The sequence below is a fragment of the Dunckerocampus dactyliophorus genome, chromosome 17 (assembly GCF_027744805.1).
Source record: "Dunckerocampus dactyliophorus isolate RoL2022-P2 chromosome 17, RoL_Ddac_1.1, whole genome shotgun sequence".
NCBI classification, from domain to species: domain Eukaryota; kingdom Metazoa; phylum Chordata; class Actinopteri; order Syngnathiformes; family Syngnathidae; genus Dunckerocampus; species Dunckerocampus dactyliophorus.
The window spans coordinates 14,681,396-14,702,241 of record NC_072835.1 but is presented as its reverse complement, the minus strand read 5'-3'; the positions used below and the strand labels follow the sequence as shown (position 1 = coordinate 14,702,241).

Below are 20,846 nucleotides of genomic sequence, written 5' to 3'. Positions count from 1 at the left end.
CTTTGACTTGATGCAATCTCAAATACACGATGCTCTCTCTCTTTCTCTGTGTAGTGTCTAAGAAAAGGACCGGTGCCGAAGCCAAAGAAGACGAAGAAGATAAAGAAGAAAAAGAAGAAGAAACCCAGGAGGATGAGAGAAGTCTCCGACGATGAGGACAGCCAAGGGAGCAGTAGCCAATCCAGCAGCAGTAGTAGTAGCAGCAGCAGCAGCAGCAGCAGCAGCGATGAGGAGGACAAGAAGGTCCACGGGCAGAAAAAGGTGGATTCTGACTCCGACATGGACGACGAGGACGTCGTCATGGCCCGCCTCCCTGAGGACTCAAAGCCTCTGCTGGACTTTTCCATCGCTTCACAGGGAATCCTGCTGCTGCTCGTGCTCAAGCAGCATCTGAAGAATCTATACGGCTTCTCAGACAGGTCAGCAGGACTGAAATATTTGAGATATACTGTAATATGAAACACTCCTTGGTTGTGCAGCAGTGTAATAAACACATTATTTTACAGCAAAATCCAGAAGTACTCGCCAACAGAGTCTGCCAAAGTGTATGACAAGGCCGTGAACAGGAAATCCAAGGTGCACTTCAACCCCCGCCAGACACTTGACTTCCTCAAGGGTGGTCTTAGCAGCACGGCTCTGAGCAAAGAAACCAAGAGGGATATTGTCAAGCAGTATTTAGATGTAAGCATTCAGCTTCGTTAAGGGGCATATTCAGTTTTAACCGCGTAGCTCTTTGGAGTTTGGAGCTTATTTGGGTGATTGGTGACTTTGTGTTGCAGTTCAAAGTGCTGATGGAGCACCTGGATCGCGAGGAAGAGGAAGAGGAGGGCGAAGCCAGCGCCAATGCCAGAAACAAGGCAATTACCTCGCTGCTAAGAGGGCCCAAACCTCGAAACCACAACCACAACAATCACACGGCGCAAGCTGAGTCAGACGACGAGGAGAGCGAGGATGAAGATCCCCCACCGGTAAACTATCTTAAAATTGCAGTATGACAGCATTTGGAAATTTAAATAGCTGCAGAAGTAGCTACATTTTTGGAGGTGAAGTATTTATTAGAGAGGAGACTTTTATTTTTATACATACATTTAAATAATTGTATAATGTATTTTTATACATGTATATACTGTATATATATGTGTGTATGTATACAGTATGTATATGTTATAATATAATATATATAATATGTGATATATTGTAACATATTTGAATTATCAATATTTCTAAATATATATACACGCAAACAAAAATATAAATGCAACACTTTTGTTTTTGCCCTCATTTTTCATGAGTTTTATATGTATTATATATTTTTTGAGTGTAAATATAGATTAAAAAAATATATATGTATATATATATATATTTAGAAATATTGAGAAATAATATATAATATATTATACATACATATATCATATAGTATCTTCCATCCATCCATCCATCCATTTTCTGTACCGTTTCATCCTCATTAGGGTCGCTGGGGGCATGCTGGAGCCTATCCCAGCTGACTTCGGGCGACAGGCGGGGTACACCCTGGACTGGTCGCCAGCCAATCGCAGGGCACATATAGACAAACAACCGTTCACACTCACATTCATACCTATGGACAATTTAGAGTCGCCAATTAACCTCACCTGCATGTTTTTGGGAATGTGGGAGGAAGCCAGTATCTTTATGTATGTATGTATGTATGTATGTATGTATTTATGTATGAAACACCCTATGACCCCGGGTTTATCACTGATGACGTGTTCAAGTGTCACCATGAGGTATATTTAAATCTATGTATGCAGTATCAGACAGTAAATTCATGGTATTTATATAAAATGGTATTTTAGATTTATATAAAATCTATAAAAAAAAAATACCTTATACAATTATTTAATGTATGTGTAAAAATAAAAGCCTCCTCTCTAATAAATATTTCACCTTCAAAAATGTAGCTACTTCCTGCAGCTTTTTAAATTTATATATATATATATAATACACTCCTGATCAAAATTGTCATATCAGTTGAAAAATTGCTAGAATTTGGCATTTTGCACATTTGCATCTTAATGAGGTTTTAAGTAGAGCTACAATATTCAAAAACAAGACAGGGAAGTGAGACAAAAAGCATTTTGAAAAAGTAATTTATTGAAAACAACAATTAAACTGAAATAGGCTGTTTATCAACTGATCAAAAGTTTAAGACCATCGCTCAAAAAATAACAAAAAACTCTCCAAACCAGAGCAAAAAATGTTATCAGTAGGACTCAGTAATGAGGAGCTCCACCGTTCCTGGGTGACTGTAGATCAGGAGTGTGCACGTGTGTGTATATATAGTGATATTATAGTGTGTGTGTGCGCGCGCGCGTGTGCACGTGTGTGTATATATATATATATAGTGATATTATAACATATATACATTTATATATTTTTTGTAAATACTATTTTCAACGAAGAAATGATAATTACAATGTTACAATATAGTATGTTTTATAATAAATCTACATTTATATATTTTTTAGAATTTAACAATACCTTCAAATGTATTGTTTAATTAATTGAGTAAAGGTAATTACAGTCACCTATTGGCTTTCGTGAAGGGAAAAGGGAGGCATTTATTTCAGGCAGAGGATGCCTTTTTTGAAGAAATACCGTAAATGTCTCATCAAAGGGAGAAAAATATACATTGATGTAAGGTAAAACATTTTTTCTTCCTTTATCCACAGCAAAAGTCAAAAAGAGGTGACGACTCAGCAGAGGATTCTGCCAACATGAACGAGAGGGTGGAGGTGATGGACATTGTTGCTATCTGCTGTCCCAAATACAAAGACCGGCCGCAGATCGCCCGGGTGGTCCAGAAGACCAAAAGTGGCTATAGTGTACACTGGATGTCCGGTTCTTATTCAGGCCCCTGGGTTGTGGCCAAGAAAAGAGACGGTCGCAAGAAGGTGCCTTGGGTGGACAATATCAAGGAGTCGGACATTATTTATAAGAAAATCTCCTTAACTAGCGGACTGAAGCTTACAAACAAAGTGGCACAGACGTTACGGGCACTATACGCTGCCAAGGATGAGACAAAGCATTGATCATCTGAAATCATTCACACACGCAATCCTTTGGCAGCCCATGTGGATCCAGTATGTTACAGAGAGACATTCATATCTCTTTTCTATTTAAGGACCTAATAGAGGAACATAAGAAACACACCAGAAGGAAATGTTTTGGGGAAAACATTTGCGTGGGAGTTCCTTCGCTGTTGTGCAGCATCTCGGTTCATTTTTACTCCCACTGACTTGTATTATAGTTGAACTAAAATATGTTTATATCTGAACATAATTCTGTAAAAAAAAAAGAAAGTGAATGTTGGAAATTAGTGTATTGACCATGTTCTTAATAAAGTGTTTTTGGACTTTAAGCACTGTTGACTTATTCACTATACCTGATGAATGAAAATGTAACGTAACATTTAAATGACATTTTTTCCAATGTAGATTTTGAATAGACCACAGAGCAACCACCAAATAATAGTATTTCTTGTTTGCGATTATTTTTTATAACTATTAAGAATAATATGTTAGTAACAGTTACACACACTAATACGTGAAATATCTGGCTATAATAATAAATATACGTATTATGATGTAGAACCAATGTCAAGAAGCGTGGTACCTTATTTGCAATCGCTTTTGCAGTTTGTTGGTCTCTCTCGGCCACAATAGAAGGGACCGTTATACAGAGAAACTGAAGTAAAACAAAGTAAAACAAAATACAGCCAAAAAGGGAACATGTCTCAATGAAGTTATCATTTTCAGTTGGGAGTCTTTAAAGGTTACTATATAATTCTAAAAGGAATTCGAAAAAAAAATTGTTTTTAAATAACTACACAAAACTCATACAGGATGTAGTCACTGGAAGTGAAACGTTTGACCTCAGTCGTGCATGAGGTTGGCGGGCAACTCGTACAGTGTTGTATTAGTTGTATTTATTTAACCTTTACAATTTACTAAACTTGTAAACGACTTTTTTTAAGAAGAAGTCACGACGAGGCGGACTCTTTCCACCCGGGTGAGGTTGACGAAGTAAATAAAAAAACGTGGCAATTCACGCTTTGCTAACTTAGCATTTAGCTTCTGTGCTAGCACAGTTGTTTGGACGTTAGCAAGCCCGTGTCACACACAGCACACCAAATGACGTACACGTTTCATGTACATTTATCACAAGTAACGTATGATATATAATGTAATATAATCTTGCCGGCATGTTTTAATTGTTCTTTTGTTGCTTTTTGGTGGCAGCCCAGTCATGCCGTCCAGCACTGGACCTAGCAGCCATTCCGCTGCTCTCGCCGAGACGCTCGAAAGCTCAGCCCGGCTCATCGACAGACACCTGCAGGATGACCGCTGCTTCCCTGACCTGTCAGAGCTGCTCAGCGTCCCCTCACACAGTAAGGAGCACATTCTAGTCTCTTTACTACCTCCAAGGAATGTGTTTATATCCACTCACGGGGCTATTCAACTGGGGGCACATTTTCAGAGCAGAAAACAGGAACAATATAATCACGCAGGTCAAAGATCCTCTATACGGCAGTAACACTGTGCTGTTTTTAAGATAAGGACCTCTCCGTCCCATTTTAACCTCCTACTGAGACCCGAGCTTTGGTCTGCAGTGCATTTTTTTAAAATTATCTTTGATATTTGAGATAAGAGGGACCTAATAAGTTTAATAACTAAACTTCGTCTTTGTACAGGAAGTAGTTTTTACAAATACTTGGAGTAAAACCGCTGCTGCTCCACATTGAGAGAAGCCAGATGAGGTGGCTTGGGTATCTAATCCCGGACGCCTCCCTAGAGAGGTGCTTCCAACCGGCAGGAAGCTTCAAGTAAGAGACTGTCTTTCAGCTGGGCTGGGAACACCGTGGGATCCCCCGGGAAGAGCTTGAAAAGTAGCAAGTCTGAGCTTCTCTGCTTAGGATGGTACCCCCGCACTTGACTCCGGATGGATGGATGGACTGATATTGAAACCAATAAACGGGCGACAGAGTAAAAACATGAGACTTGGGTTGTGGCTTACTATCATTGTCATCACGCTGTCATTTACACCAATGTTCTTGCACTTACGGATGTTGTGGCAGACTCTCATTCTTTGTACCACTTTCCAGAAGTATGTACACTTGTAAACTGCTGCAAAAATGTTGTTTACTCCCGCCGGATTGATCTGTGATCAAATTTGACACCAAACAGCTGAGCATTTTGTATTGTTAACATGCGTTCTGTTTCTGATGTGTCATCAGACATACCGTCCCTCTCTGGAGTGTCGGACATGGACTATCCCCTCCAAGGACCGGGTTTGCTCAGCGTGCCCAACCTCCCAGAGCTCAGTGCAGTGCGTCGAGTCCCGCTACCTCCAGAACTGGTGGAGCAATTCAGCCGTATCCTTCTTGGATAGCTCTGCTCTAAATTTGACATAAAAAGGGCCCCTTCGTGGTTTTACTTAACCATTTTACATAGATATGCAGTTCAACTGCATGATGGGAGTCTTTCCTGAGATTTCCCGAGCGTGGCTCACGATTGATAATGATATTTTCATGTGGAATTATGAAGACGGGTGAGTATATTTACATTCAACTTAGTATTATGTGACTTATGTGTGATTTATTTGTCACCCTTTTCGCTGCAGAGGAGATGTAGCCTATTTTGACGGCCTTATTGAAACCATTTTGGCAGTCGGTTTAGTCAAGCCAAAACAAGGTATGTGCAAACAAGTATTGAAAGCTTTATGTTATCTGAAATCTCAGCTAAAAGTTTGATTTTGTGCTCATCTCACCAGGGATTTTACAGCCCCATATCCATTACCTGCTTGTATTGGCCACGTCTGTGGATGTCGTCATCCTGGGACTCAGCTTCCCAAAGGGGCAAGCTGGTGAGTTTGCTTATTTATTATGAAGCTTTGTTCCCTTTAAATGTATTTCGTGGCTTGATCGAAAGAGTGTCTACCTACAAATATGTCGTCTCAATCTGTGGACTGTTAGGCACATTCATACTGCTTCTTTCACCCAGTTATTACCTTTTACTTCATAATCCAATAACTCATACAACTTGAGGGAAAAGAAATCTAACAAAAGCCAATTGTAATCATTGGATTTGTGTTGGACACGCTAAACAAGTTTCACTGAAGAGGAGTAGAAGGAAGTAGATCTTATTTAATACTACTCCTTTCTCCATATCTCAGCAGTTACGGCTTGTTTGTTCACGTCCTGTGTTTATATGTGTTAAATCAATTAGGCTCCACCTATGGAAAATTATACACAAAATGTATCAAATATTGTTGGTCATATTAAAATAATTCTTTGTGTTGTTGAACGTTGAATCGCATATCAAATCGAAATACAGCAGGGGAAATTGATTGATTAGGTAATCTAATCAATTGCATTATTTTCCCAAAACTTTCTGTAATAATTAAAATGCTGTGTTTCCTCAAGGTGGAAAGGTGTGTTTATTTACTGAATTGCATACAGTAGTACCAGGCCTCTGTTAAGAGTGGGTGTGTTTATTAGATGTAGTTTTATTTATACAATGCATTTTCTTGCATATATTTATACACGGTTCATATTTCCCCCCAAAATTACAAATAAGTCATTACTTACAAAATTCTCCATGTGTATTCTATATGTCTATATATTTCTACGTATTGTATTGCAGTCTGTCACTTCAGCTTTAAAGATGCTATGTCTGTTGTGTAGCTGTGCCATGTATATCAGTCATAGTAAAGTTTATCACAGCCACATTTGCTACAATGCATTTGCAGATTTGATTCAAATGCTTGATGCCCCCTGGCGATTGATTGGAATTAATTCCTTCTCAGGCCACATCTCTTTCACAGTTGATCGCTTTTAAGTTTTTTAGCATTACTTTATGTTGGTCATCTCTAGTAAGCATATGTCTGTGTTGTAGGCTTAAACGACAGCATGTCCGGCGGCATGCAGCTACTGCCCGACCCCCTCTTCTCCATCCCCACTGACAACACCTACATCCTCTCCGTCACCTCCACCGATCTGGGCCGCATCTTCATGGCAGGGAAGGATGGCTGCCTTTACGAGATTGCCTACCAGGCCGAGGCGGGCTGGCTGACTCAGCGCTGCCGAAAGATTAACCACTCCAAGAGCTCACTGTCCTTCCTCGTCCCCTCAGTGCTACAGTTCTCCTTCTCAGAAGACGGTATGAAGATGGAGCACCTTTCCACATTTGGATTTTCTTTATTTAATTTGATTTTTTTTTAAATCTTTTTAAATTTTTTAATTTTTTATAAAATGCTTTCCAGACCCAATTGTGCAGATTGCAGTGGACAACTCTCGCAACACACTCTTTACACGCTCTGAGAAAGGTGTCCTACAGGTATAAATGTTTTATATAACTTACCATCTATATAATACAGGTGGTCCTTGGGTAGTGCCACCTAGCCTTTGACTAGCGGGAGTTAGGAGTACCGCAACATATCAGAAAAGACGCAAAAATGTCAAAAGTTTTTCAAAGTCAAAGTTGATGTGTGTGAATGTCATGTTTTTTATAAAACACAAGATAATAGGTCTGCTTTCATGGGTGAGTAAGGAAATACCAAAATAGCTTTCATAGAATACTAAAAATCAAATAATCATTCACACTGTTCAGACACTTATTATTGTACTTACCTGCGTTGTTTCACTTTCCTAAAAAGAAAACTTGTAAATTATGAGTATATCATATTTATTTACTGTATTTTTTTTTTCAAGAATTGTATTTATTGGCAAAGTAGTTTTATGGTTTGTATTTTGTACCCCTACTGTATTCAAAATGAACGGAACCTTGAACTTATCGAGGTACGCACTGAACCGTGAGGATACCGTATCTTTTCACCCCTAATATATACAGTATTTGGCCAAAATGCTGAGTGTATTCACCCTCTTTCCTGTCTATCAGGTGTATGACCTGGGTGCTGATGGACAGTGTATGAGTCGCGTGGCCACAATGTCCCAAAACAACATTGTTGCAGCAGCTGGAAACATCGCAAGGTATCTCCACCTTTTCTTCCCTATCCTCTATACTTCTCTTTGGAAAGTAAGACAACTCATCTTTTTTTGTCTTTGAATGCATACAGGACGATTGATCGATCTGTCTTCAAGCCCATTGTCCAGATCTCTGTGATCAGCAGGTCTGAGTCTTCAGACTGCCACCTACTGGCTGTGACACATGCAGGTAAAGATGAAACATATGATTGTAGATTACAGACACTGCCAAGTGCCAACATGTGCGTATTTTTTATGCTCTGCATGCATTTTGACCCTTGAATATGCTCGTACCCTTCGCTGTCCCCAGGTATGCATTTTCTCTGGTCAGGTCTGGATACCTGGATAATGCTCCTGTGTCAAGACACCAGTGTGTGCTACACGGACTCGTTCCTCCACCTGCAAAATTCTCTTGCGTGGTGTCATGTGCACCTCCAAATAAATCTAAGCTTGCAGACCGTAAAGGCTGTGATTGGGCAGCTTGCAGAACATTATTTTGTGTGTGTATAGGACACGTTCAGTGGGCGTTCACCTCTGGAAGCACCTTCTTCTGAGATTACGGATCAACATTTGCAATAAGAATGACTTTTGTAACAATCCTCTCGATAATTATAATTCGTTTGTGATAAAGGAAGCTAACAAGCTAAATAGTCGGCAAGAGTTGTGGTTGTCAGTCACTCGGGCAATTTGCGGCCCGTGGCTTGGTTTTTATTGGCCTGCAGCACATTGTAGAAATAAAGTCAAACAAAACAAGAGCAAAAATGTGAAAAATAGAGCAGAGGGCATAATGTAACAAGAAAAGGCTGAAATGTTGACGGTCATAATGACAGTGCTATGTCTTTAAATATATAGCTAATAGAACAGTTTAAGCATCTTTTACAAAATAAAAAACAATTATATGCAAAAATATCAAGTTGATCTGGATTTAGCCATTCCTGTGCAAATGTGTTTGAGTTCTGCCCCAGTAATATCATTTTTTTAACGTTGGCAGCTGAATCTGAAGGTGTACCCAAGGTTGTGACCCCTAATATTATGTATTTTCTTCATAGGTGTGCGTCTCTACTTCAGCACAACACCTTTTTCCCCTCCCCAACAAAAGCACACCCCGGTTCGACCGTCCCTGCTGGCTTTGGTTCACGTTCGCCTGCCACCGGGGTTCTCTGCGTCCTCCACGCTGCAGAAACCTACCAAGGTCCATAAGGCACTGCACAGTAAAGGTACAACTGTCAACAGGCAATGTAAACCTTCTTGAGATAACCTGAATTGTACATGTCTCAGGTATTCTGTTGATGGCGGCTTCTGAGACTGAGGACAACGACCTTCTCTGGTGCATCAACCACGACTCCTTCCCCTTCAAGAAACCGTTGATGGAGACTCAGGTTGGCACACATGCAAGGTCTAGCAACACACTGAAGTGGTCATTTCGGTCCATTTTATTGGTAGCTATCAGGAAGATAACATCCTAAACAAGTTTTTTTGATACAGCAGTTATATTAAATCTCATTGGATAGTGCAGGAAGAGTGTAGCCTAATTGTTTCAGGCCTTTTCCCATGCCATTTTATAGATGATGTCCAATGTAGATGGACACACATGGGCCATTTGTGCCATTGACGAAGTGAGACCAGCCAAGAGTTGTACTCCACTGAACAAGGATCTGATCCCAGTCACCGATTCACCTGTCGTGGTCCAGCAGCATAACATCCCCCCGCAGAAATTTGTCCTCCTTTCTGCAAAGGTTAAAAACTGCTACCTACCTCAGAGTTCAGCCTCACAACCTTTATTTGGAATCCTAACAGTAAGGTTATTGTTTATTTTTATCACTGTTAGGGGAGTCACATCTTCCAAAAGCTGCGGCCAGTGGATCAGCTCCGTCACCTGCTGGTGAGCTGTGCTGGAGGAGAGAGCGAGGAGATTGAGCGCTTTTTCAAACTGCACAGGGTAAAACCATTAACTGGAGGACTCTGGTGTCCACTGAAAGAACACGTTCAAAGTGATCTGGCTCCGTTCTGTTTAGGAGGAGCAGGCCTGCGCCACAGCCTTGATCTTGGCTTGTTCCAACGCTGCTTGTGACAGAGAGGTCTCACAGTGGGCCACCAGAGCCTTCTTCAGGTCAGAGCTTTATTATCTTTGGAATGGTGTGTACCTAATATTTTGACCAATGACGCCTGTAGACAAATTAAATTTTGATATTTTATTGATGTGATCAGATATGGAGGAGAAGCACAGATGAGATTTCCGTCAGCGATGTCACCACCCAGCACTGTCGGACCCATGATGAGCTCTCCAGCACCTGGCAAGTCATTGTTAAACGTGCATATGTCAAGTAAGGATTTATTGCATGCTTTCTTTGATTGTGCACTATCCCACCAGGCATTTTGCCCCCACCTTTAGCCACCCCTTTTGCACCAATGCATTCTGGGTCAGCTCCCATCACTCCCATGTCCGTTGGTCCAGAGGTGATTTTCTCCGGGAAGCACAATGGCATCTGTGTCTACTTTGCCCGCGTTCTAGGGTTAGTAAGTCTGGCTGTAATTCGTCTTCCTGTCCATCCATCAATATGTGCAGTGCTCCTGTTAAAGCAACTGAGCACCCAATCTTTTCCTCCATTTTCAAAAACAGAAACATTTGGGATGGCAGCCTTGCTGTGGAGAAAACAATAAGCAAAGGAAGTCAGAGTGTCAGTATTGTACGTATAATTCATAAAGTGTTGTAGTTTCCTCTTAAAACTGTGCTTGTGATGTCTAACCAATGCTTTAAACACACATTACAGTTGGAAAGCAGCGTTCCTTCGTATCATCTGGAGTCTGTCCTCCTGGAGCTCTACGGTCTGAGGGAGTTTCTTGACAAAAACTCTCAGTTCAGTCCATCGTCTCTTGGTGGAGCAAGGTTAGACACTGATAACTGTTGCTGTTTCACATCTAATGTTAAATTGTTTTATACCTCATTGCTTTTACTTTACGACTGTGACTACTACCCAAGTGAACACGAAGCACAAACACCACTGCTTTGATTATTTTCAGTCTTGGATGTAACATCTGCTCTGATCCCTTCTAGCTTCAGTTCTCCAGCCAACCTGCAGCAACGGCTGCTGGGATTCATGCGTCCTGATGGTGCCAACTCTCAGCAGGTCCAGCAGGAGCTTCAGAGGAAATATCACAGTGAGTTGTTGCTGTTCGGGACCGTTTTATTGATATGCTTACAAAGCCCTTTCCCTGTCATGTAGCTAAATTTTTTTGTCTTGTGTCCAGCCAAGGCTCAGGTTTATGAGAAAGTGTCCCTGCAGAGCATCCAGCAGTTAGTGCATCGCTCCTACCAAACTCTGGCCCTCTGGAAGCTACTGTGTGATCACCAGTTCACCCTCATAATGTCAGAATTCCCAAAGGTACATGCACACCCTCTATGAGATGTTGTAATTTCCTTTAGTCCTCACCTGGCCACTTTTTTCTGACTTATTTTGAAGGAATTTCAAGAGCAGATGAAGGGAGCAAGTTTCAAGGACGTGGTGATCCGGGGAAAGGAGCTATCTGGGGCGCTTATCACAGCGCTCATTAATGTTTACATCAAAGATAACGCCTCGGTGGATGCCATTAGCAATCACCTGCGGGACGTCTGCCCGCTGCTGTACAGCACTGATGACAGTGTCTGCTCTAAGGTACGCAGCAAAGCAAGCTTGGTCATAATAACTTTAAACTGCTGCGAATGTCTGAGTGTGCATTTGTGCAAATTCCTCAATTTACTCATTTTGCATTGATTTTAGATTGGAGAAAATACAAAAAAAATTGTGTTTTCAGATTTAAAATATTTATTGGCAAAATATGATGATACACACACGAAACTTGTTGCCAGTAGTTAGTGTCAGTTAGGGATCTTCAGGATCGGGATCGGCTGCCGACCCTCTGTATTTTGAAGATGAGATAATATGGGCTTCCTCCGCGAGATTGGATCCATTCGGTTGACGTATCACGTTCGCAATGGTGGGTCACACTCCAACATGGTAGGTGTGGTAATGCGCCTCAAAGCTGGTTGCCACTCGACTCCCGCCACCCGCAAGAAATAGAAAACGCATCATCACCATGCAGACATGTACGCGGTGTACCGTGGTGAAGTTAGTTTCATGCTGGACGTCGGATATTCTGCTCGATAGCTAGAGCAGTAGTTTCTCCTCACTCCAAACTGCTGTGTCGTTGTGCGGGGAGCTCGCACGCAGTGGCGGAGCTAACGGCAATGGCTACCCATGGTCACTCTCCGGCCACCCCACTGGCCATCTAGACATTTCAAGTATCAACTTATTGCCACCCCTATATGAGTAATGGTCTCACCTTGGCCACCCCAATGAAAAATCTCAGACTGCTAGAGGGAAGGAACTGTTAAAGGTGTTGATTGAGGTGGGTTGAGTGCCGGAGAATTTTACACAAAGTTTTCTTGGTTCTTGCAGCGTGCAAGTCCTCAGGTGTGTAGGGGGTTGCCGATGATCTTTTCGGCAGTGCTTACTGTTTGTTGCAGTTTCATTTTTTTCTTTTTTTGTAGCAGCACCAAACCACACTGATGGATGAACACAGAACCTATTCAATGACTGTGGTGTAAAACTGCCTCATCAGCTCCTGTAGCAGTACTGGGCCATTTTGAGGATGGAGTTGTTGTTAGCCTTCCATTTCAGGTCCTGCGAGATTATTGATCCCAGGAACTTGAAGGTCTCTACAATTGTTACTGAGCAGTTGGACAGAGTGAGGGACAGCTGTAGCAAAGGGTGTTTCCTGAAGTCCACAATCATCTCTGCAGCCTTGAATGTGTTCAGTGTTCAGCTCCAGGTTGTGCTGGTTGCACTAGAACACCAGCCATTCACCTTCCCGTTGATATGCAGAATCGTCACTATCCTTGAGGAGGCTAAATATTACATTTGATTGAAAATGTAACTTGCTAACTTGCTTTTTGACTCTGATTTGTTACCCTTTTAGGCAGCAAACTGGTCAGGCCTGAATTAATTACATCCTCTGCTGATTGTTAACAAGAAACAAAACTCCTTTATGCATCGAATGATGACAACATTTCTGATCAAAATCAACAAACCTGCCTATTTCCAACCTGTGTGTGTCAAAGTTTTGTTATTGCACATTTAGCAAATAATGATTTTCTGCTGTGTTCCACTTCAGGCTAATGAGTTGCTGCAAGGCTCTAAACAGATCCAAAATAAAGTTGATAAAGAGAGAACACTGAGGGAGTCACTACGTCTCTACCAGCAAATCAGCCAACACACAGACCTACCACTGGTTTGCTCCCAGTATAGACAAGGTGGTGTGCAATTCAATGTGCATTCCCTCTGCTCATGTCAACACTGTTTAATTGACATCTCAAACATATCTCTAGTGCGTTTCTATGAGGGAGTCCTAGAGCTGTGCCTTACAGCAGCTGACAAGAAGGACCCACAGAGGCTGGGCCCCCACTTTTACAAGAACGGAGAGCCTGAGGAGGACCACACAGGACAGCAGGCCTTCCAGGAAAGGTAATATTGGAAATAAGCAACAAAAAAAAGTCAGAACACATGAAACATACAAACATTTTGCCATCCCTCCTGCAGACTGTCCTGTTATAAGTGCATCACAGACACGATGCAGGAGCTGGTAAACCAAAGCAAAGCCGCCCCTCAGTCCCCCAGCGTCCCAAAGCAGCCAGGGCCTCCTGTCATGACTTCTGACCCCAACATGCTGAGTAACGAAGAGGCTACAACCCATGTGAGCAAAGAAAAAAAAAAAAAAGTTTCTGCACATTTTCTCTGCATTGGGGTTCACAACCTGAGTTTGTAGAATATTTAGAGTGTCTGTTCTCTTGTAGTTTGAGCAGATCCTCGGTTTGGCCCAGAGGTCTCAAGACGAGCTGTTTCACATCGCTCTGTACAACTGGCTCATCCAGGCCGATTTGACTGACAAGCTGTTAGAGGTAGAGTTTGATGTACTTTTTTCTTGAATTCTTAGTTGAATACTAACATATTTACTGTTGTCCAGGTGAATTCACCATACCTGGAGGAGCACCTCATGCATATGATCAAACAGGACCAGAGCAAAGTGCACAACATGGACCTCCTGTGGCGCTACTACGAGAAGAACCGCAACTTCGGCAAGGCTGCTCACGTTCTGGCTCGCCTCGCTGACATGCACAGGTCGGGATGCACACCAACTGAATTATGGCATTACTTTCAGTGAGAGGTTCTGAACCTCTTTTTTTATTATTTTTATTTTTTATTTGCATATACAGCACAGAGATCTCTCTCAAGCAGCGTCTGGAGTACTTGGCCCGAGCCATCCTGTCTGCAAAGAGCTCCTCTTGCATTTCTGCACTGGCAGCAGATGGCGAGTTCCTCCATGAACTGGAGGAAAAGATGGAGGTGCATTTTTTTGATGTCTTTATCCCGTATGAATAAATAAGATAATAATTAAGGGCCTACTCACACCAGGCCAAATTGTACCATGCTTGGGCCCACTTCATGCTTGGCTAGTATAAGTGCTCTTATCTGTGCACAAGCGCACTTCTCACACTCCTCCCTTCCTCTGGCACGACCGGAAGAGGTGGGCCAGGGCACAGCACGATTCCACGCACACATACAATGTAGCCGAGTCATACAATGATTTTAATGCAGTCGCTCCTTGCAAGTTGTTAATCATAACCAAATACATTTCATAATATATATAATATAACAAGACTCAAAATCATCCAAAAGTTAAACCCAAAGCACGCCCACTCACGCAACTCGTGCGAAATATAGACGTGCCATTTAATTAAGGCAAAGTAATTAATGACAGTTGACACCCTGCACAATATAAATAATCAGTACAACTTGAAATAAAACTATAATAATAATATATAAGGAATGATCTACAAAGCTCATGAAATTGCAGTAATATAGCAGCGTAGAAGCGATCAGACCAGCAAACAGGCAGAGTGTTGAGCGCAGGCCAGTGGGGGTCAGTAGAAGAAGGGGGAATCACGCTCAAGTCCAGCACAGAATGGCTGAGTCTGAGTGCGCCCTAAGTAATGTTGTAACCACACTCTGTTTTTTTCTCCTAGCTGGTGCGTATCCAAGTACAGATTCAAGAGACCTTGATCCGACAGTACTCCAATCATCCTTCCGTGAAAACTGCGGTCTCACAGTTGGATTCGGATCTCATGGAGATCACCAAGGTGATGTGCAACAAATTACTGGCAGCCCTCCTTTTCTTTGACATTGGCAGTTTTTAAGTAACTCGTATGGTGTAATGTGTCCTATGCAGCTCTACGGGGAATATGCCGACCACTTCAAATTGTCTGAGTGCAAGCTGGCCATCATTCACTGCGCGGGCCACTCTGATCCAATCCTCGTGCACTCTCTCTGGCAGGAAATCATAGAGAAAGGTAGCAACACAAAAATATTACATTTTGTTTTAGTCATAATTTGCTGATCATGGTTTTGAATCTTGTCTTGTAGAACTGGCAGACACAGTGGCCATGAGTCCAGTCGACAGGATGAGATCCCTCAGTTTGAAACTGGTGTCGCTGGGGAGGATCTACGCGGGAACACCAAGATATTTTCCACTAGGTTAGCATTCATCCCCATAACACACAGTTCTTTATAATGCTTTTAACATAGTCGAGTAGTCATTACAAGCAGCCTGTTCCAACGCGTCCCCTATGCGGGATCAAAGATAAACACTGTTACTGTAGACTGTGTTCAATGTCATGTTTTTGCCCTGCATTTGTAGAATTTCTGGTAAAGTATCTGGAACAGGAGGTGTGCCGCCTCATCTGGGATGTGGGCTTTGTCACCTCCACCATGCAGGAGATTGGAGTGCAGTTGCCACGTCTCCTGGAGGTCTACGACCAGCTTTTTAAAACACGGGTACATTCAGCAAATGAGAACATGTCTGTCTAGCGCATTTTTCCCCACTTAAAAAAAAATATATAATTGATATTATATAATATTATTGTCTTTTCTCCTTGCAGGACCCTTACTGGCAGCGTCTGAAAAAACCGCTGCACTTGGTAGAGTGTATCCACGTGCTTCTCTCAGGATACGTCAGTGATCCCAGCAGAGTGCCAACATATGACAGGTATTCAGCCTCTCAGTTGCAGTACAGCTTTTTGGCCTGAGAGGGTGCTGTATTGCAGGCGCTGACCTGTTTGGTGAGCTTATTTATCATCATGGGTATCTATTAGGGGTTACAAGATCTCGTGAGATTAAAACGTGATGCGATTTCTCGTTTGGAGAAAAGCTGTATTGTGAGAACAGGGCAGCCAGAGAGCAATCAGGCTGTGAACTATAGCATGGCTACTATGAATGACAATACAGTAATATGGATGTGGCAATGTGTGCAACACATTATTGGAAGCTCACATTAAGTGCTTTAGGCACACCTGGCAATCCAACCTACCTCGGTGTTTACAGCGGCAGCAAGTGACGTGTAGCAGTTTTTTTCATCTGAGTTAAACAGCTACTTGCTACTTCTTGTTGGCCAAGATGTAGTAATTCTACATTTGATCAGCTTTACTTAAAGATTTGTCAGCTCAACCCACATAGATGTTCGGACATGTCTGCACCCTTAATCACCAAGCGGTTCAATTGACGCTCATTGCATTTGGCTAAGCGCTAGCTTTCAAGCACTGCTTCTATTTTCTAACACACCTAATACATAGAAGCGATCCGTGTTGACAATTTAGGTCGCTGTATTTAGCAAGTAAGGATGCACATTTAAGTGATCTTCCATAATTCATTCATTCGATAATTAAATACAAGCCACCAGCAAAGGTGACGCATCAGCCGAGCAGGTGCCGCAGAGTGAGCCCCACCTCTGTAACGCTGTGCAATGCACGTTTAAAAGCTGTAAAAAAAAAAAAAGAAAAAAAATTTAAACTCCATAATGTGGCCTTCATAGCTCAATCTCATTTAAATGTTCAATAAACATTGTCCCTCCGTCTCAGACGTCGTTTCACCAATGTGTGTTTGGACAACATCTGCGGATACCTGGTGGAGCTGCAGTCCCTCAGCCCCAATGCCACCCTTCAGCAGACCATCGGCAACTTCAAGTCTCTGCAGGCCAAACTGGAAAAACTTCACTGATGGTACCCAATGATCACAAGGACCTGCCACTGGCAGCGTTGCCTTAACCATAGGTGATAAATCTGTTGTGAAGAATTTAATGGCTGAATTCGTTGGAGTCCTATTCGCTATCACAGAGTCAGCATTATATCTTATCCTGAACTTTTCTTGTTTAGTTTTCAATCTACAGTAAAAAGAACCGGTATGGCTTGTCATGAGAACATAGTGCAAGGATATGGCCATCAGGAGACTGAAGAGACAGGTTTGGTTTTTATAACTTATTTAATGCTTTTTTTTTTCCTAAAATACAACCTTGACTGTAAATAGCTTTGTCAGATTCAGTTAAACGACTGCGAGAGATCAGACTTACCTCTTTTCTTACTGAATAGCATACCTATTGATGAGAGATCAGACGTGTTACAACTTTTCTTATTGCCAAAGTACATAAAAATCACTTGGCAACAGCGATTGTTGCATTTCACACCACTCGTGTTCCATTTTTGTACATAAAATATGGTCACCCTTATGTTGTTGAAAGATGAATTCTACCTATTGTAATGTTTGATATTTTTTTAACATGTTGCTCTTCACAGGGCCCTTCTGATATATTTGCTTTTGCAGGATACCTTTTTTTTTAAATTAAAAAAAAAAAAGTTTTGTAAAGCCACTAAGCACAAAGCCAGCCTCACTATTGTCCTCTGTGCAACTGTCTGCAAGAGAACAGCCTTAAAATCGCTGCATTGTTCATAATGTGACACTGCAGAGGGACTCTAATTGCGTATAATTGAAATGGCACTCAGGTTTCCCATACAGTCATCACAAAAGAGAGCAGTTAATTGTTTTCCCTAATTAGCCGTTCCCTCGAGTATGCTTGCAATCATGTTTTGATTTTAGCCTCATGGAAATAAAGCAGTTTGGATGTGTTTTGTTGCTTTTTATCCATTCATCAAATGGCCAGACCAGCCAGTTACTCCACATTAAATCCCCCCCCTTTGGAGTGAAAAAACACACATTTGACCATGACAAAAAAAAATGTTAGCGTCTTTAAAAAAAAAAGCGCTGTAACAATATATTCATATTTTATACAACATAGTTCAAGGAGTATTTGCTTATTAGTATAAGGCCCTGAGATGGGTCAATGATTGGCAGCAACATTGATTTTCATGCTTTACTTTTTTTTGTACAGTGATTTAAAACAAAAACATCCAGGTTCTGAAAAACAGCTTTACTTTGTGCAAATACTCAATACCAGACATTAATAGCGACACACGGCTATCATTTCAGTAGCAAGAAATCCTTGCAGAGATTTTGCTGCATGCTTTGAATTGGAAAAGGTACCACCATCTGGTGAAAAAATATAGAAATTAAAAATAGAAGGCCAGTAGTCCAAGTTGAAATCTTATCAAAATGGATTGTATTACTTTATGTTGAGATAAATGTGCGGTCATAAATGGCATTTTCAATAGGACATTTTTGGTCGCGAGGAACAAATGTCTCGCTAAAATTTTAGGCAAATTTAATGAAAAGAAATCCCAATTCTAAAATGTCCTTTGAGAAATTTCACCTGTGTTTGTTTATTCAAAACAGCCAAAATGTCCTCAGGATCTCTTCAGGGTTAATTCTATACTGCATAGCTACTATCGGTTTTCACTAAGAACTGACGTGTCAGGAGTGTCTACCTTTTGCAAGAGCAAGTGAGCTTTTTGGCTCCGTGTAGGAATATGTAAGGGATAATGCAGGTGTAGGAGGCTGCAATGTAACTGGCCACCTCCACCATGAGCGAGGAGGTGTGGAAGTTGTTGGTGATGCGTAGAAGTAGATGAGTCAGCCAGCAGACCAGAAACACGCTGGCCACGGCCACCACACTTTTGGCCGCCCTCACTTGCGAGTTAGAGTTGGGCTTCCCTTTTGCCTGGCTAGGCTTGGACTGGTTTGGTGGAGCTCTAGCTGGGTCTGAGTCAAGGCTGGAGGCTTGACCTGTGTCAGGACAGGAAGCAGAGGCAGGAATGCCTGAGTAAATGTGGCTTGGGGTTCCTCTGCTTGGTCCAAAAACAGTATTGACCTCACTTTCCTCAGCCTTTTCCTTCACTTTGTTCTTGTTGAGGCCAGAATCGGGATGACTCCTGATGCGTTGCTGGTTCTGCAGCAAAGTCACCACTATCTGACCACTGGCGAACAACATCCCAGCAAGAGGGAGAGCATTAGCCAGCGTCAGATAAAATATATCATAGGATTTCCTGGAAATGGCGTTGGGGAAGACGTCAATACAGTCTTTCTCGGTCTCATTGGTCACGTCCACGGTCACAAAGAAGAAGTGCGGTATGCTGAACACCAAAGCCGTGGTCCAGCTCCCTGCAAGGAGGCAGAACACCAGACACAGATTGTCCAGCTTCACGGGGGCGCCCCCTCGCTTCAGGGAACCCACCAGCTTCTGGTGCCAGAAGACGCTGATGAAGAAAGTGGTGAAGATGCTGCTGGTCTCCGACAGGTCGGCGCAGAAGCGAAAGATGCCGCAGTAGGCCTCGCCCAGGAACCAGCTCTCGGCAAAATCGGCGATGGTGTCGGGCAGGTCCACCAGGTAGTTGGTGATGAGGTTGGACACGGCCAGGTTGATGAACAGCAGCTCGTTGGTGCACAGACCGGATCTCTTGGAGGGGATGGAGCTTATGGCCAACCAGTTGTTGCCAATGACGCCTGCTATAAACATGGAAGCCCGAATGATGGATTCAATCAACTCCTCAACATCCATTGTTATACAGTAACTGTTGACGAATGAACGATGACATCGGCCTTTGGACATTTATAGAAGAGCTGGAGACGCCTACACACTCGCCTCATTTCCCCCTGAGGGAACCTTACCTTGTGAAGGATGTTTTATCTCCAACACAACTAATAGCTCACTGTGTGTTATTAGCTTTAAGGAGTATGCCTGTGAATGTTCTCATTCGATGCTCTGAGAATCCTATTAAGGAAAGCTGCAGTTAAGTTCTATGCTTAAGTGTTTTTTCTCAGACATGCCCAAAATACAAATCCAACAGCCCCTGTATTGCTCTATTTTTCAGTTTGCCCTACAGGCATAATTGCTTATTTTCCATTCATCTAACAAGAACCGATGAAAGAAAGTCAGAATTAGTACACATTTTATGATGTATTAATGCATGTATCTAAAGCGGTCAAACTTTTTTTGATTCAGTGCAATTACTTATATTAAATATTTTCATTTATTAAATGTATTATAAAATATTTTAAAATCTTAAACAATTTTCCATTGGATATTTGCATAATTGACAGAGTTATGTACATGGTGTCGAAATTGAGGACTGTTGATCTAGTGGCCTGTGGGTCTAATCAGGCCCTGTGAATGACAAGACTGGTTCAAAACTTGGGAGTGACTAAGTTTTTAGCAGTAAATCCTTCAAAATAGTACAGCATTCCAGTTATATTGAGGATATTTATCTGTTTTTGCAGCAGGTCCTGTCATATAAAGAATCTGAGTGTTTTGCAGTAGGTCCTTAAAAACAACACAGCACTCCTGTCATAATGTAGGATTGGTTTTTGTCGCCCCCTGGTGGTCACCTAAAAACCAAGGTTAAGGTAGGTGCACTTATTTTTAAAAATTACATTACATTGAATGTGCCTGAAAAGTGGTTTAAGCAGATTTTGTTTCTTGCAAAGTTATTTGATATAAAGTTTGATTTTGACGGGGTTTTTTTTACATTATGGTTTAAAACAAGACTTTTTAACTTTCTATCTGCTCC

At 41.9% G+C, this 20,846-nt stretch overlaps 3 protein-coding genes across 5 annotated transcripts in view; 2 read left to right on the top strand and 1 right to left on the bottom strand.

Moving 5' to 3' along the window:
* The window catches only part of LOC129169880 (nipped-B-like protein B), a 34,693-nt gene extending 31,293 nt beyond the window's left edge, over nt 1-3,400 (top strand). For all 3 annotated transcript variants that reach the window (XM_054756778.1, XM_054756776.1, XM_054756777.1), the window contains exons 44-47: nt 55-419; nt 507-681; nt 780-968; nt 2,712-3,400. In XM_054756778.1, coding sequence (XP_054612753.1) covers nt 55-419; nt 507-681; nt 780-968; nt 2,712-3,071 — 1,089 coding nt within the window. In that variant the 3' untranslated portion in view covers nt 3,072-3,400. The remainder of the gene's footprint in view (nt 1-54; nt 420-506; nt 682-779; nt 969-2,711) is intronic.
* Nucleotides 3,401-3,882: 482 nt separating this feature from the next.
* Nucleotides 3,883-18,141, top strand: nup155 (nucleoporin 155). Its single transcript, XM_054757398.1, has 34 exons — nt 3,883-4,050; nt 4,281-4,429; nt 5,276-5,413; nt 5,493-5,589; nt 5,662-5,732; nt 5,812-5,904; nt 6,936-7,199; nt 7,303-7,376; nt 7,938-8,029; nt 8,116-8,213; nt 9,073-9,240; nt 9,302-9,402; nt 9,589-9,759; nt 9,852-9,962; nt 10,039-10,133; nt 10,232-10,314; nt 10,392-10,536; nt 10,644-10,710; nt 10,795-10,910; nt 11,079-11,182; nt 11,273-11,406; nt 11,485-11,676; nt 13,175-13,313; nt 13,389-13,524; nt 13,600-13,753; nt 13,854-13,958; nt 14,024-14,178; nt 14,274-14,403; nt 15,084-15,197; nt 15,287-15,407; nt 15,481-15,591; nt 15,755-15,891; nt 15,996-16,102; nt 16,971-18,141. Exons 2-34 carry the CDS (start codon nt 4,288-4,290, stop codon nt 17,107-17,109), a joined length of 4,104 nt encoding a protein of 1,367 aa, XP_054613373.1. The 5' UTR covers nt 3,883-4,050; nt 4,281-4,287; the 3' UTR covers nt 17,110-18,141.
* Nucleotides 18,142-18,763: 622 nt separating this feature from the next.
* On the bottom strand, nt 18,764-19,837 carry LOC129170151 (rhodopsin). The gene has a single exon (XM_054757401.1). It carries the CDS (start codon nt 19,835-19,837, stop codon nt 18,764-18,766), a length of 1,074 nt encoding a protein of 357 aa, XP_054613376.1.
* Nucleotides 19,838-20,846: the final 1,009 nt, after the last annotated feature.

What these genes read in the sequence shown, in the direction of transcription:
- nup155 (XM_054757398.1), top strand. Translation starts at nt 4,288, where the DNA reads ATGCCGTCCAGCACTGGACCTAGCAGCCATTCCGCTGCTCTCGCCGAG. An exon ending in TTTAGTCAAGCCAAAACAAG is followed by an intron (nt 5,733 to 5,811) that starts GTATGTGCAAAC and finishes TCATCTCACCAG; the next exon opens with GGATTTTACAGCCCCATATC. An exon ending in ACGAAGAGGCTACAACCCAT is followed by an intron (nt 13,754 to 13,853) that starts GTGAGCAAAGAA and finishes GTTCTCTTGTAG; the next exon opens with TTTGAGCAGATCCTCGGTTT.
- LOC129170151 (XM_054757401.1), bottom strand. Translation starts at nt 19,837, where the DNA reads ATGGATGTTGAGGAGTTGATTGAATCCATCATTCGGGCTTCCATGTTT.